The following is a 17,030-nucleotide window of genomic DNA, read 5'->3' as shown; positions in this document are numbered from 1 at the left end:
GGACTTTCATTGACAAATGTTTGAAACAGTGACCATAACTTTGGCAGGACAAAAAAAAATACTCTACTTTTTCTTTGGGAAAATGATGGGTCTATGAATAAAGTACTGGCAATTTCTTCCTTGAAGTCCCCTCCCCTCACCATCCAACAGTTCTTAGAAGAAAGGCCCTCTGGGCCTCAGACTAGTTAGGCGAGAGAGAGATACTCACAACATTTGGGTTAAAAGGAGGCGTAATCTTCTTATTAATGAGATCGTCCCAGTTAATTAGAGAGAAGAAGACGTGATTCCTAATCTCCATCTGTTGGGAAGAAGCCCATGATTAGTTCAAACGGGTGGAACTCAGGTGAAGGCAGGGAGGCCCCGCGTGCTTCCCGGAGGGCGGGGGGGGGGGGGGGGAGGGCAGTCACTGTCACTCACAAAGTCATCCTTGGCCCCGAGTCTCTTTGTCCTGTCCTTCTGCAGGAGGCCCTCCAGGAGGTGTCTTGCAGAATTGGTTATATTTGGTTTCAGCTGGAGAGGCTTGTTCAGAATGTTGTCGTACATCTCAGCTGTGTTTCGGCTATAAAACGGAGGCTGAAAGAGCGAGGGAGGGCACTCACTTAACTGGAAGTTCTGTGTCACAGCCTATCAGCGAAGAAAGACTGAAACTAAACTAGCAGCAGGCTGGATTGGAGAAAGGACGTTTTCTTTTGCCCTTGATTTTTTTTTTTTTTTTTTTTTTTTTTTTTTTACAGGCAGAGTGGACAGTGAGTTGCCCTTGATTTTTAAGTGTCTGTTTTGCAACCCTTATAGGGAAGGGGTGGGTGCGATAAGCCATGGTTTTCACCATCACCCAGCTTAAATGTTGTCCTGTGTAGTACAATGTGAAATGGACAAGAGAAAAGTCCAGTAGGTAGGAGATTACTCTCATAAAATAATCAACATGCTTCTCCTATTAGCTCTTGATAGCTAAACCTTATAGACAAGGGCAAGACCAATGCCAGGCCTGCATGTCCTCCCGTGTGTGGGTTAAGCGGGGGTGGCAGAATGTTCTAGGGCGTATCACTGAGGTAGAGGCAGTACCCGTGGTTCCCTGTGTGCGACTCACCAGGCCATACAGCATCTCATACAAGACGGCCCCCAGGCACCACCAGTCCACCGTCCTGTCATAAGGCTGCTTATGAAGCACCTCAGGTGCAAGATACTGAAAGACACAACAGGAAAACAGAGCTTAGAACCTGCAAGACCGGGCAATCCCAAGAGCAGACATGTACTCTGCAAGGACAGACCCAGAGGCAACTCAGGACGTATTCCTTCAGATTACTGCCCGACAAAACCGCTATCCTTTCTGAGGCTAACCGGCCACCTCTGGGTGCCTCTATTTAGGAAGCTACTGGGTAGCTAACAGTTATCATCCTTGGGGGTTTAGAAACCCTTTTATGATGTGGCTCCTACAGATAGGTCATTTCAATGACAGCAACAGGATGTCTTAGAATTTCTCACGCTGCATGCACCAAGCCATGAATGTAATTTGCTCTCACTGAGCTGTACTAAGCACATTTCTGAAGAGTTCAGGAAGTTAGAAGCACTGTGGCACTAGTCTCTCCTGGACGGACTGAGCAAGCGAGCGCCTACCTCGGGTGTGCCGCAGAAGGTGGACGTCGTGCCGTTGTGTTCAATGTTCTCCTTGCACAGCCCAAAGTCAGTCAGGACGATGTGTCCCTGTGAATCTAGTAGAATATTCTCCGGCTTCAAGTCTCTGTAAAAAATGAACAGAGGAGTAGTTGCTGATGTTAATTTCAGTTCATAACAAGTCCTCTGTGAAGCTAACTGCTAAGGGCATTAGGTATTTTAAATTCACTGCAGTTGTGCAGTGAATAAAAAAAGGGAGTCCTTGTTCTGCTGATCTAGTCTGGATTAGGGACAATCCCAGTTGGCCAGTTCCCTAGTGGCATGGAGTCAAGGCAGCTCACGTGCTGGGGGATCTGGTTTTAGGGGACCAGGTGCACGCACACACACTCTCTCACACAATCTTAAGGCTCCCTCAAGCAGGAGGGCTACCAGGGCTCTTTGGCTCACCTATAAACGATGTTCAGAGAGTGCAGGTAACCCAAGGCACTGGCTATCTCAGCAGCATAGAAACGAGCCCGTGGTTCCAGGAAGCAGCGCTCCCTCTGGAGATGGTAGAACAACTGCAGGAGACAGGACAAAGTTAGTCTGGGCTGCCAAAACACTTCACTAGTGACATATATAGCTAACGAAAACAATCGCAGGAAGTAGCCCTAGGTAATCTATTAACTATTTGAAGCCCGGCAACTTTTACCCCCTAAAGACCTTCGAAAACTTCCTTTTTAGACTAAAAAACCAAGCAGGCTGTGCAGAGACCGGCCCCTGCTCCCCACTCGCTCACCTCTCCACCGTTAATGTAGTCTAGGACAAAGTACAGCTTGTCGGCCGTCTGGAAGGAGAAGTGCAGGCCCACCAGGAAAGGGTGTTTCACGTTCTTCAGCAGCACGTTCCGCTCAGACATAATATGCTTCTCCTAGGAGGATGACAACCCAGACTGAGCGACAAACTTCAACTTGGCACCCACTCCCAAGGCAAAGCTGATTCAGTGAGCGTCCACTCACAGCTCCAACCCACCAGCCCCTTCTCCTACCTCCTTCTTTTTCAGGATTGCTTTTTTCTGCAACACCTTGACTGCATAGAAGGCTTCCTCTGCTTTGTGTCTCGCTAGTAGAACCTGAAATTGCAATAAGAAAAAAAAAAATCATCCTTTTTGGGTCCTCATCCAGGGAGAGTGTAAAATGAACACATACGAGAGTATATACAAAGGTCTCCGGATCTGAAATTACCTTTCCAAAACTGCCCTTTCCAATCACTTTTAGGAAGTGAAAGTCTGATGGTTTAGCATGAGGGTTTGATGATGGGCCAAGGTTGATTTGTTGAGATGGACTTGGCTGAAAAATAAAACATTCTCCTTTAGTGTCACCGCTTTCAAAGGCAGACGTCCACAATAAAGCATAAAAGCTGGATGCAAGTCCCATACGTCTATCAACGCACTCAAAACTATTTTTCAACCACACCATGTCATTATTTCAAGTGAGTATGGAGATTAAACGGATAAAACTTTTATGAAATATGCCTTCAGACAATACTCCACTGACTCAATACTTAACTAGTTATGTCACCTGTTATGTCCTTAACTAATGAGACATTCCTGCCTTCATACTAATTTCCAGAAATGCTATTTTAATCCATCAATGTAGGGATACTAGGTGACTCACTTAACAATTCTCCCCCATAGATGCTTCACAAACGGAACGATACTCACCGGAGGCGAAGGGTTGGCGTTCATAAGCTCGGGCTCCTGAGGTTGGGAGATTTTCAAAATGGACTGAACTTCAGTGCTGCAGAGGAAAAAAAAACACACACACGTTGGAGCCTCCTCGCGCCCCACTAGGGGGCACAGCAACACCACCAGTTGAGTTTCTGGCTCGAAGTTTCCCCGGAGAATCCAGGACTTCAACTGCAAACACCCAAAATCATCTACTGGGCCCTTTGAAGCCAACAGTGAGCCCAGCTGTGTACAGAAATTGAGGTGGTTTTTCACGCGGAGGGCGGGCGACAAGGAGGCAAGCCCGTCTCCGTGTTAAAAACGTCTCAAGTAAACCAGGATTTGAGGAGAAATGAGATCTCCACCCCGACGTAACCCAGCGAGGGGAGACGACTCTGCTACCCTGCCGGCGCTACTGACTTTAATTCCCGCAATCCCACCCGAACTTACTGCTTGCACGCATAGGAATTATTAGCGATCTTCTGAATAAAGTCGTTCAGGCCCATCCTCCTCTGCTTCATGAACGCTGTGAATGAAAGAGGAGAAATAAACGAATGCTCAGATGGCTTCGTAACGTCCGCCGCCACACACACTCCGTGATCCGCGACCTTCCGAAAACTCGCACCGCGCGGCGGCCTGACTCCTGCACTCACCGATGAGGATGGCCACCATGCCCCTCATCCTGGAGTAAGTGAGGGGGCCCCTAGCAGCCTCGGTTTTCACGGTCATCGCCACGGTGAGACCACAGCGAGTCGTTGGGAATGAGAGACCGGCTCAGCCAACTCTGCGCTCGGGCCGCGCGCCCGGCTTTATAAAGGCTGCGCCGGCAGGGGAGGGGCCCGACCGGCGACAAAGGAGCGGCGCGGCCCCGCCCCCCAGCGCAGGCCCCGCCCCCGGCCGCCGCGCCGCGTCCCGGCGGGACGGCAGCCCGCGGCGGGCGGTTCTGTCCCCAGCCTGAGGGCGAGCCGCGGGCGGAGGTGGGGGACTCGGGAGCCGCCCGGGGAGGGCAGTTTCGCCAGTGTTCGGCGCCCCGGGGCGCGGGCGGAGGTGGCGGGAAAGGATGCGGAGTAATTTTCCATTTTTCTCATTTATTCCGTTCGGCGAGGAAGTCAGGGTAGCAGCGCCGAGCTGCCTTCCGGACGCAGCCCGGCGGGCCGGCGGCCCTGCGCGAGCCCACACCCTCCCCCGCAGTTGCACTCTCTCGGCGATAGATAGCCCGGGACCCCCGCCCCGGCGCCCCCCGGTTTCCTCCCCGCCGAGGCCGGGCGGAGCGTGCGACCGCCCGGGAGTTCTCTCAGGCGCAGGCGTCTCAGCGCGCCCTCATCTGCAGGGTCAGCGCGGGGCCGGAGCTCCCGGGCCGGTCCTCCCCGCTCCCGCCGCCCGGTCACGCCGCTCTCCGTCCACCCCCCACCCCTTCTCCCGAGCCCGAGAACCGGGCCGGAGCCATGCGCCCGCGCGCACCGGAGGAGCCAAGTCCCCGCGGGGGCCGAGGCGCGCTTACCCAGTCCGCTCAGCAGGAAAGACTCGCTCCTTTTCTGCGCCTCGGCCCTCTTTTTGTGGCGGGGCCGGAGCAAGGACTCGAGCCGGGCCCTGGCGAGCGCTCCCTGCATCTCCCCCATGGGCAGCGGGCGGCGGGCGAGAGCGACCGGAGAGCACTGACGTTTCCTTGAAGGAGCCGCCGTGACTCAGGCCGGGCAAGATTTCCTGCCCGGGTCCCAAAACAAACAAATGGCCCTTGTGCACGGCCGAGCCGCTTCCGAAAACGCCTTTTTTGTGCTTTTGGCCAAAACCAAGCAAGGCTGGAAAAAAAAAAATCCCAGAACTTGGAAGAGGAGGAAGGAAGGAAAGAAGGAGGGAAAAGGGGGGGGAGGGGAGTCAGGAATGTGTAGGGGAGGGGGCGGAAGCAAAATTCGGCTCTGCATTGAAGACAAAGTGCAATCTGCAGCCCCCCCCCACCCCTTTTGTAATTTCTAGAGAACATTCTGTCCGTTTTGCGTGCACTTTTTTTCCCCCTTGCATTTTAATCCGCGCCACGCCGAGAACACGTGAGGAGGCCGGTGAGGGCGGCGGCGGCGGCGGCGCGGACCTGGCGTGACCCGGGCGGCAGAGGGCGGCGGCGGCGCCCGGCCCGCGCCCGCTGCTCTGCCGCCTCAGAACTCCGCAAGGTCAACGCTACCCTGTCTTAGAATCCCTTCGTTTGCCCTCCTCGTCCCTGCCGCCCGCAGAGTCGCCTGCGTTGGGCTGTTTCCCGCAAAGTGGCGTCTCCTGCACCCCCACAGGGACGAGCCGGTGACGGCGCTCCGGCGCGCGGACCGGGGCTGGAGGCTGCCCGCGGCGGCCGGGCTGTGCAGGCGGCGAGGCCGCTGCCTTCCAGTAACCCCGTCGCTGGGAGCCGCCGGGGCGCTGCAGCCCAACCGCGGGCGCGGGGACGCGCGCCAGCGCTGGCCGGGGGGTGTCTCTGGCTCAGACCTGGCCGGGAGCGGCAGAGACGGCTGCAAGTTCCCCCTCTTCGCTGGGCCGGGTACCTGGCGCTCGCCGCTGCCGTCTGCGGTGGCTGCCCTGCCCTGACCCCTTGCTGCCCTGCCATTTTAGAGTTTGCCTACTGGAGCCTCCACACTCCCAAACACCAGCTGTCGACCCAGGAATAGCCTGCGAGGCGCTTTTTCCCTTGGTCTTGGGCAAGGATTTGTTGTGCAGGCACAGCCACCTCGTTTGCCCTAAAATGATCTAGTCTGGTATCCTGCTTGGGTTTTTCGGTCGCAACAGCCCCAGCTCGGGAGAAGAGAGCATGCATCCTTCTCTCTCTTGGAGACTGGTTGATGAAGTTTGCTTAGTGCTGCTCTCTTAACACAGCACGGGCTCCAACTTAAAGCAAGGTTTGGGTAATTCCATATCATAGTAATTGGCCCGTGTCTGCTTCCTTGTGAACAGATTCTGCCCAGAATACCAGCTATTGCCATTGTACCCCTGGCCCATGTTCTGCCAGTCAACCAACCCAGCCCGGTCCTGTTCCCACCTGTTCCTCGCCAAGTCTTGCCTTGACAAGACAGCAAACATCACTCAGACTGCCTACAAACATCAATCTGCCCGAAGAGTCTTGCCTTTTGTTTTAAAACACTAAATTAAGAAATCAAAATCCCCGCCCTTCCCCCCCTCCCTGCTCCTCACAGGTGCCTGGCCCATGCCCAGTAATTTCAAAACCTCTGGGCATCCTTGTGTTACCGGCTCCATCCAAATCAGAGTTCGGAAAGCACTAACCTTTCAAAGGGGATTTGATAGCCTCCTCTTTCATTCTTCAAGCTGCCCAGGATATAAGGTGGAGGACTGATTTCTGGAGGCTGGAGGTAGTAAAGCTCACTTGTGATGGGACTTGCCTCCCTGCTTCTGTCTCTGAGATGATAAGGGAGGCTGAGCCAGAGGCCAGCTGTCCCGGTTCTGCTGCGAACCCCACTTTATATCTAGGGAATTTACATACAGGAAGGGAGCAAGCTGCAAAGTTCATCACTGGGCCATTTATTCCAACCCCCCCCCCCTTGCAACATCATCCAGCAAATTACAGTCATCAGCGTCCTAGGTTTATTACACCCTCACTAAGACACACAAGAAATGTAACTTAACTGATTAACATCACAAATCAGTGCAGAAAAAAATTCAAAACATATGCACAGGGTTCATTCTCTCTGAGAAGATCGGCGGCATGCGTTCCAGGAGGGACGTGAAATTCGAGTGAGAGGGCTCTCAGTGGAATGGAGAAGACACACAACCATATGATTTGTGGTTAGAGCAGAAGAGGAATGTCTGATGGGCTTCTGCCTCCCTCTACACGAACGTTCAGCGCTTGGAGACGGAATGGCCAGCTAAACTTATCATTTAACCCGAGAGAATCAAGTTGTTGAGACTGGCCTTTCTTCCAACCGGATACCTGATGGGTGGAGCAGGCGCCCCCTGTTCTGTCCCAGCAACCTACTAAAGCTTCCGAACAGGAAGGTGACACACGGCGGTGAGCGGGGCGGGGAGGCAGGGCACTGTGTGTGACGCGCGCCGGGTAGCACCGCGCAGTCTCTGGGTCGCCTGTGGCTGCTATTCTGTTCTTCCTTCCTGTCGCCAGTCTCTTTCTCTGGGTCAGATAGTCCTCCTACCGGGAGCAATCCTGCCCCTTCCTTCTTCCTCCCTGGTGGCAAAGTGGCCTGAAGTGCCTCGCCAAACTGCTCTTGGAACTGCAACCTAGAGGGCGCTCGAGTTCTCCGGGAGAACTGCAGACGCGCCTGCTTTCCCTGCCTTGCCTCCTGAGGTTTAATCACTTCAGAGAATTTCTAGACCACACTTTTCTGCATTCAAAGATCATATAGAAGATTTGGTCTGAGATAGACTGGTTACCTCCCGAGTCGCCCAAACCAGTCGTCTCACAGCTATGCCTCGTGCTGGGAAAACTGCAATTAAAACTCCCCAATGGAAATCACTCACCACTTTGTAAAGTTTGCACCAAAACATTTTCTGGTGCATGCATATTTTAATACTTTGGAAAACTGTTTTCTGCTTCTCTACTTTATTTCTCTTTAGTGGTGGACTATGAATACTGAAACCTTAAGGCTTTACCAGAATATGGCCATATAATTTAAAGGCTCACAAATCACTGATATTTCTCTATACATTAGAAGAGATATTTTGAAAAAAACACTTTATAAGACTTAAATATATCCACTCTGGGCTACTCTTAAAATATGTCAGCTATGTTGGTCTTGAGTTTCCAGAGATAATATTTTCCACCGTAGACAAGGCAATTTTTATTGCTCAAAGTGCCATAAATTCTAGAACAATTTTGTGCATAGTTTAGGTTCCCATGCTTTTCAATTCATTGATTGATGAATGCAGAAACCATTCCCTGAAGCATCCTCAAAGAAAATGTAAAGATCAGAAAAAATGATTATTACTCTAGAGAGCAACAGAATGGAGTTACCAAGTATATATCTCTCTTTTTTTTTCTTGCTCTCTGTTTTTTTTTTTTTAAACTGTGTTCATCAAACATAAAATGATGAGGACAAATGAGTTTGTTCATGGGTAACTAACTAGCTATGGAGGTTATAAATAAAGTAGATAACCAAGAGAAGAACATACTACCTATAATAATAGTGTTAAGAGTTATTAAACCCACAAAACCATATGCATCATTTATTGCAGGCCTTTTTTTTTTTTTTTTTTTTCAAAACAGAGGTGATAACACCAATGTTCTACAGCCATCCTTCTAGAAAAGGGAGACCACAGGAAAGCTGATAGGAGGGTGGGGCAAAGTTTTGTTGCAGTTTTTTTATGTTAATTGGGGATAGGTTACAGGGAAAGTCAATAGAAGTTCCTGGAAGAAAAATCAAGGTGGCAAGAAACCAGTGGGTCTACAACAGGCTGAAAACTCACCTCTTCTTTGGAACGTTGCCAAATTATGATTTAGCATAATCCAATGAACAAGAAATAAAAATAAGAACTAGCCATCAACTGGAATACAGTATGAAGGATAAGGAGTGATGTATATTTGACAGCTTTATATTTCGCTCTTAGAATTGACCTACAAAATGATGTCCAGGGAACTTTCCATATGATTATGAAAAAGGATGCACTGGTCTAGATAGAAGAATGAATTGGAAAAGTCTTTAAGTAAAAATTCAAAATTTTCTGTGACTTTTTAAACTCAAGAAAACTAAGCCTTATTGAAAGCCTTATGTGTCCTTGACATAGATTTATTGCTAGGCATTAGCATTGTAAAAGGCCATTTGCCAACTTAGAGAAGTTAACTTGTGATGCTAAAACATCAAACTCCATGGCAAGGACACGTCAGACTGTTGAGATTGGGGGCCCCACTCACTCTAGCCTGCTCTGTCTCCTTTTCCCTCTATTCTGTCCGGGGTGAACCCATGTGCACATCTGCTTCCCTTACAGGCCCCCGGTTCTGGCAGCACAGCACTTGGGATCTTTCTACAACATATACTAGCTGTAACCAACATGCACCTACCCTTTATTTACAACGTGCCAATAGTAAATAAGGGGTCTATCTTTTTGCCGGACAGCTTTTATCAAACAAATGTGCAATCTGAAAGCTTTAATTCGCTCAGTGTAAATGTCTTCCTCTGCCTCTCCCATTTCTGATCCTGTAATTAATCTAACAAGAAGCACAGAAGCATCTCAGGCCTTCCCTAAGGACTGTTTCTTGGACACGGAGCCTACAAATTGCAGCAACAAAAGCCAGCCGTGGAAGCAGCAGACAGGGATGGCTGGCAGAAGGCTGATTCACATGATTTTAATGTGTAGCAGTTTCCCGAGCCTCTTTGGACTGCAACCCTGATCATTGTTTGCCACATCCATTTTTATGTCACTTCCCCCGCAGGCTCAGGATTGTCAGCAGCAGGCTGCTGGCTGGCTCTTCGTGGTACACTTTAGTCAGCTACAATTGAAATCACCACCTGCGAGAACTCACCTGAGGTAGTCTTTAAGCTGTTGTCTTGTGATCTGCCTAGTGGGGGATACTAATACTTACCGCAAATACATTGTGAAAAGTAGTAGAAGTAAAGAATTTGGTAAGTGCCTCCTACAAGTTGGAATCTCATAGAGAAAATGTGATGTGTCAGGGGCTGGCATTGGGGTGCACTGGGTTCAGCTGCTGCTGAGAATGTCTGCATCCCATATCAGAGTGCGGGTTCAAGTCCCAGCTCCTTCACTTCCAACTCAGCTTCCTGCCAATGCAACTGGGAAGGCAGCAAATGATGGCCAAAAAACTTGGATTCCTGACACCCGCAAGGAAGACTCACGTGGAGTTCCTGGCTCCTGGCTTCAGCACAGCCCTGGCAGTTGCAACCATTTGGGAAGTGAACCAGTGGATGGAAGAGTCTCTCTCTCTCTCTCTCTCTCTCTCTCTCTCTCTCTGTGTCCTATCACTCTACCTTTCAAATAAATAAGTTAAAAAAACAATAAAACCTCATGTATAGCACAGGCCACTTAATCTTCTGGGCCGAGGATAGGCCTGTGTGATAGGAATTCCAAGAGAGACCTGAAAGATTATCCTATCTGTTCTTCAAACTTCCCCTAGCTCCATTGTCTCCCCCACAGACAATGCTCCAGAACGTGCTGGATCAAAGAACTAAATCCATGATAACCTGCTCACCAAGTGTTTGAAGTAAAGGCTGAAGTTTGGAGTTAAAAAAAAGCAAAGACTAACCCAAAAACCAACTAAAAGAAATTTTTAATTACTCAAGGTGGGAGGGAAATGGTAGAAGGCAGACATGGGCTTGCTGAGAATAGCAGAGAAGGCCAGGCACTGCCTACCATTTTTCTAGGTTATTCAGCTCATCCTCTAGAAAGACAAGAGGAGCCGGCTCCAGCTGACACTGATCTCTGTTATTTTTCCTCTTCCAGGTCGCCATGGAGCACCTCTTTCGTGGCAGGCACTTTAGTGAGCCAGTGGACTATTAAGGATGTCCAAGCAGCATTGCTGCTCTCAGGGAGTGCATGGTCTGTGTTTTCCCACTGTGAGTGGTGCTTTGCGAAGAGCAAAGGTGAGCTTACAGATCCAGTATTTTTGCTTTCCTGAAGCCCAGCTATGCCTTACACTCTCACGTTGGGCATGTCAGACCATTTGAAATATCTTCTTTTTCAAGTGAGGAAGAAGCTAGAAGGTCTCCTGCAGCTCTGATATGCACAGTTCTGTGATATCTGGAAAAAAAATGAATCCCTAAGCAACTTCTGGGGGGCCCAGAACTACCTCATCTGGTTTCCTGCAATAATGCACCTGACCTCAAACCCTTAGGACCCACACACACACAGACACCCACCTTCCACTGCTGCTCTGAGTCAGGAATTTTATGCTCTCGGTTCTTTAAATCCCAGGCACCTCTCTGGACTTTGAGTTCCTTGAAGCCAGGTAGCATAATTCATGTTTCTCACTTGCCTAACATTCTCCAGTCAGGTCCTTGCCTGCCTCTCTTAACCTTTTCTTTTCCTCTCCCTGGCTTTCCCTGTGTGCTCACTCCATCGAATGTTCTGTGTCCCTTCCCACACCATGCTGGAGTCTGCTGAGACTCTTTGTCTTTGCTGGGCCCTCCACCTCCTACCTTTCCTCCTCTGGCTCCTTGTCACCTCTTAGATTTCCAAGTCAATGTCACTTACGTGGAGGACCTAAGAAATCAGCAGGCCATCCTTTGTCACTCACCAGATTTTAATGACCTGTATATGACTTTGAGTCTCCAACAATCTTCTTGGGTTTGTTGTTGATGTTCCCTATTTAGCAAGTAATCCCTATGAGCTGGGGATTGTACCTGTCTTATTATCCACTCTGTTTTTGGTGCTCCAAAGAGGGTCTTGCCATAGGAAATGCCTGAGAAATGAAATGGTTTAATAATGTGCCCCTTCTGTATTGTTGGGCACATGGTTGGTTCTCAGCCGTATTTTGTTTTCTTCCCTTCACATAATAATCAAGGATATGTTTCCACAGCAAAGACTTTATATCCCACTAGAAACAGAAACCAATATACCAAACCAAATAAGAAAACCCCTCAGGATTCACTGTTTCATTGTATATTACATAATATGCTCACCAGTTACTTCAGAAGACTATCCTAGCCTTTAGGGATGATGTAAAATGAAGATTTTGAATCAAGATTGTTCTTTTCATCCAATGTGACCAACAAACAATCGCAATAAGTAGCAATTTTTCAAGAAAATAAAACTTGATGCTCTCTTCCTAAAGACAATGATGAATATACATAGTGAAAAGTTCACAGAATTGTATCACTGGCAAGGTGACTTTGCAGCCTTTTCTCGCCTTGTTTGGGCAAATTCCAGTTTAGTCTCTTATTCCAAGAACCACAGAGAATCTTCCAACAAGTCAGATAAGTATATCCACTTTTTTTTTCCTTTTAACACTGCTACCCAATTTCCTCTTTACCCCTGTATTAGTCAGGGTTCTTGGGGGCAGGGAGGGGAAGGAGGAAACCAATAGGATATGTATCTAGGTTTAGTATCACTTATCTAAAACATTTGGGACCAGAAGTGCTTTGGATTTTAGATTTTTTTCAGATTTTGGAATATTTGCAAATATCTTGGGGATGTGACCCAGCTTTAAATACAAACTTCATTTATGCTTCACAAATACCTGTACCCTTAGCCTGAAGGGAGTTAAAATAGGTAGAGAAACCAGATGAGGTAGTTCTGGGCCCCCAGAAGGTAGAGAAACAAACTGAGAGAGGGAAAGAAGGAGATCTTCCAAACATTGGCTCACTACTCAAATGCCCACAACAGCCAGGGTTGGGCCAGGCTGAAGCCAGAAGCCTGAAAGTCCATGTGGATATCCCACGTGGGTGGCAGGTACCCAAGTACTTGAGTCATCAACAGCTGTCTCCCAGAATGCACATTAGCAGGAAGCTGGATTGGAAGAAAAACTGGGACTCAGACCAGGCTCTCTGATTTGCGATGTGGGTGTCCCTAGTGAGGACTTAAGTCACTGTGCCAAATGGCTTCCCCATGAAGGGAATTTTATACAGTACTTTCAATGCACATACATTTTGACTGCAGCCCCTCCTATGATGTCAGGCGCAGAATTTTCCACCTGTGGCATCATGCTGGTGCTCAAAAAAGTTTCAGCCTTTAGAACATTTTGGATTTCAGATTAGGAATGTCAATTTATATTCCGCTAGACAGATGAGAGGGATTTATTAGGGGACTTGGCTTCTATGATTATTGAGGCTGAGAATTCCCATGAGTCTCTACCAGCTGGAGACCCTGGGGTGCTGGTAGCATGGCTCAGTTCAATCCAAAAGCCTCACTATCAGGAAAGCTGACATCATAATTCTCAGTCTGATGCTGAAAGGGGGCTGCTCGCTTAAGTCCTAGAGTCTAGGTCCTGGAGAGTCTGGAATTCTGATGTCCAAGAATGGAACTGGAAGAGTATCCTAGCTCAGAGAAGAAATCATCTTCTCTTCACCATTTTTTGTTGTTTTTGTTTTAATCTGGGCTTCTAGTCAATTGGATGGTGCACTCACACTGCGGGCAAATCTTTGCCACCCAATTCACTGATTCACATCCCAGTCTCCCCAGAAATGTCTTCACAGACACGTCTAGAGGCAATGTTTTACCAGTTTTCTAACGATTCCTTAATCCAGCCCAATCAAGACCTAGAAATTCACCATTAAAAGTCCACACTTTGTCAGTTTGGCATGTACAGGTGTCTTTCAAACCATACTTAACCTCTAAATAAACACAATAACAAGGTATTTTTCCACTTAAAATAATGCAACTATCCTATTTCAACTGAAATATGCTAATTCCTTCCCCAGAAGGGGAGGTAAAAGTCCTTTGGTAATGTTTACTCTTTTTTGATATCACATGTCTTAAATACCATGATGTATTCTTAAATACTGCTTTAAAAGCAATATATCCTGTGTTACATGACAAAGGAATAAGAGAGGAATAAAAATGAAGATAGCTGCTTAATAAACACACTGTATATATAGACACAAATGTGTTCTTAACAAGTTAGGAGGGGAAATAAGACAATAATCATTCTTTTTTCTATAACTTGTCAGTGGTCATGGAGCTGGTAGGTATAACAACCTTCTGCTAACCATTCTGCACCTCCTTTGCATTCAGCAAGCTGCTCAGCTGTTTGTGGTTCCCCACCTGACACAGTGACCCAAACCTTCACCCAAACAGAGTCTGGGTCCTGCCAGATTTGGGTTATGGTCTTGGAAGTTGATAGTCCAAGACTGGGCAGGTCCCATTGGTTTGGCTATCTGATGAGGCCGGGGATGGCAATGGTGAGGTGTGTATGGAAAAGGATCACCTGGTGATCCAGGAAGCAGAGACAGTAGCTAGGTTCAACCCAGGCTTTTATAACCAGGCCCATCATGAGCTCTACCTTCCAAGGGCACACTCCTAATTACCTAAGGATCTCGCTCCAGCCCACCTTCTAGACACCATAACTGAATTAAACTTCCACCCTTTAAGTACCATCGACTTACAGCTTTGGGGTTTAATCATCTACATGAGTTCAGGAGCCCTGTCCTATTAAAATTATAGCAATTGGGCACTGCATCAGTCTCTCAAGCATAGAATACCCTAATTACGCTGATTATACCCTTAATATATTGGAAATATTGAGCAAAACCACGAAAGGCATTGACAATGTGGAGTTGCCAAATACCCAATATGCTAAACCTTAGTCCCTGCATGCTTAAAATGCTCTGAAAAGGAGAGAGAGAGAGAGAGAGAGAGAGAGAGAGAGAGAGAGAGAGAGAGAACTTGTGATATCTATCACTTCAGGGAGCATCCACTATGCTTCCATAAATCGCTACTCCTAAAATTGTAGGAAACATGCCAAGAATCTCATTTTCCATGTAGCTTAGTTTGAAGTATTAAATCTCATCCCCAACTATCAAAACCTCCAATAGCCACCACCGGGTATCCTATCACTAGCAACAACGCCCTTAGCTTATCCAGGAATTTAGGAATCTGTGCATATTTACACTTTCCTAGCAATTAGAGACAATGAGCAAGCAGAGATATTTTGTGCACTGTTCTTTATTCATTTCCTACTATATGTTTCTGTTTGGTAGATGTTTGGTGAGTGAATCCTCTCTATTCTGATCCCACTGTAATTTCTCCTATTTGTCTTTATTTCTCTGCTTTAAACTCAAGATGAACATTAAAACTTCCATTCGTTGCTCAGGCAACACAGTCCAGTGGTAGATGTTTACTCTAGACCAGTTCATGAGAGTAAGTTCAGTTTGGTTTCTGTCATTGCCGTCTGCCTTCTATAAGCACCAGGACTCCCATGATTAGCACCTTCATAGGCTAACTTTCTGAGAACCATCATCCTAGCATCAGACATGTTTTGAAGAACTGTTTCTGAGTTGCTATTTTAACAAATTGTTTATCCCAAAATAACTATTTTATGGTTTGGAGCTAACAGTTTTGGATATATTAACCTCTCCTATTGTGTCTGATAATACTAACTATGCTTCACAATCACCACTTCATGGAAGGTCAAGGGATAAAAAACAAGCTTTTTGTAAGCCCACAAGAAAATTACAGAGAAGAAATTAAATATATAACAAAAGATGGGAATTATAAATGTCTATTCTTCAAACTAAATAAATATGGTCACTTAAAGATGTTACTACTATAATGTTATTTGTTATTTGTCAATAGAGGTTTGGTAAGATGACATTGTGGCCGGCGCCGTGGCTGACCAGGCTAATCCTCCACCTGCGGTGCCGGCACCCTGGGTTCTAGTCCCGGTTGCTCCCTCCTCTTCCAGTCCAGCTCTCTGCTGTGGCCCGGGAGTGCAGTGGAGGATGGCTCAAGTGCTTGGGCCCTGCACCCACATGGGAGACCAGGAGGAAGCGCCTGGCTCCTGGCTTCAGATTGGCTCAGCGTGTCAGCCGTAGCAGCCATTTGAGGGGTGAACCAACGGAAGGAAGACCTTTCACTCTGTCTTTCTCTCTCTCACTGTCTAACTCTGCCTGTCCAAAAAAAAAAAAAAAAAAAGATGACATTGTACAGAGCAAATGACCATTAATCATCACTGAGGGTCCAGTGATGATTTTATCCTTTTGCTATGGGACAAAAAAGCTAAAGAGCAGGAACGGACCTTGACATGCACTGTTTCTGTCTAACCACGTTTACTTCTGTTCCTTCTTGCCTCCTTCTTCCCATCTCTGCCATTTTCCTGTTCTCTTTTCTTAGGGCTTCCATCTTTTTGAGGACTACAGGTTTCTGAAAGGTTTCAAGGACCTTGTACATTCGCCAGGACTAGTGAACCTTTTCCATCTCTTTCCAAAGCAGGTTTAGAGAATTAGAATTAACAGTGCACACACTAAATATACTAGAAATTGTCTTTACATGAAGATATCAAAGAGGCATTCAATAATAACAAACACACTATTAATAGCTACGTTCCTTCCAGGAAAATAGTAAAAATACCTAAAACAGATAACCTTGTTAGAACACAGAATGAATTAGATCACCACTGAATCTAAGGTCTTATCTTCTCAAATGAGCCAATTATTTTTCTTCAGAGAGCAACGCTTTGTGATTTTCACTGATTGCTTTCGGATCCTGATCACTTGTCTCACAAAGAGATTGTGTGGAGGCATGTAGTGGAATTATTGCAGAATCATTGCCATTTCTAAAAGCAACTCAACAACCTCATATGTATGCACTGCTCACTTTAGCACTATTGAGTTCATATCATGTTATATTCATGTATGCATTCTGTGAAGGACAGTGCATGACCAGCACACTAAATGTGCTTTCCCTGTTTTTTAAAGTTTGAAGCTCTATATAAAAGTTGATATTTTTATTTGAACAGCACTGCCAGAGGCATTTCATGCTATTCACAGAATCATGAGCAATTCTCCTGGGGTCACAAGGACCTTAAAGAACACAAACTCCCCCTTTGATATTCCCGATAATCATGTATTGACGTCTCTCTAATTTGTCAGTGAAATCATCTCTACTCCAAAGGTAGCTTCTACCACTATCAACTCTCATTGACTGTTCTTCCTTAGGCTGTGCTCCAATAAATTCATTAAGCTTTTTAAAGGAATAGCTCCTCTTTTTTTTTTTTTTTTCTTTTTAAAAATTTTTAGCCGGCGCCGCGGCTCACTAGGCTAATCCTCCACCTAGCGGCGCCGGCACACCGGGTTCTAGTCCCAGTCGGGGCGCCAGATTCTGT

At 47.2% G+C, this 17,030-nt stretch overlaps 1 protein-coding gene across 4 annotated transcripts in view; it reads right to left on the bottom strand.

The window, feature by feature from the left end:
- The window catches only part of SGK1 (serum/glucocorticoid regulated kinase 1), a 116,642-nt gene that overhangs the window by 1,423 nt on the left and 98,189 nt on the right, over positions 1-17,030 (bottom strand). The window contains exons 1-11 of one of the 4 annotated variants that reach the window (XM_051854148.2): positions 6,575-6,802; positions 3,767-3,842; positions 3,314-3,389; positions 2,835-2,939; positions 2,639-2,722; positions 2,390-2,521; positions 2,059-2,171; positions 1,615-1,738; positions 1,088-1,183; positions 418-573; positions 209-298 (exon numbers count right to left, since the gene is read on the bottom strand). In XM_051854148.2, the coding sequence (XP_051710108.1) occupies positions 209-298; positions 418-573; positions 1,088-1,183; positions 1,615-1,738; positions 2,059-2,171; positions 2,390-2,521; positions 2,639-2,722; positions 2,835-2,939; positions 3,314-3,389; positions 3,767-3,842; positions 6,575-6,608 (1,086 nt within the window). In that variant the 5' untranslated portion in view covers positions 6,609-6,802. 4 annotated transcript variants of the gene reach the window in all.

Source organism: Oryctolagus cuniculus, chromosome 5 (genome assembly GCF_964237555.1).
Source record: "Oryctolagus cuniculus chromosome 5, mOryCun1.1, whole genome shotgun sequence".
Classification (NCBI taxonomy): Eukaryota; Metazoa; Chordata; class Mammalia; order Lagomorpha; family Leporidae; genus Oryctolagus; species Oryctolagus cuniculus.
This window is presented reverse-complemented; position numbering and strand designations above follow the sequence as displayed.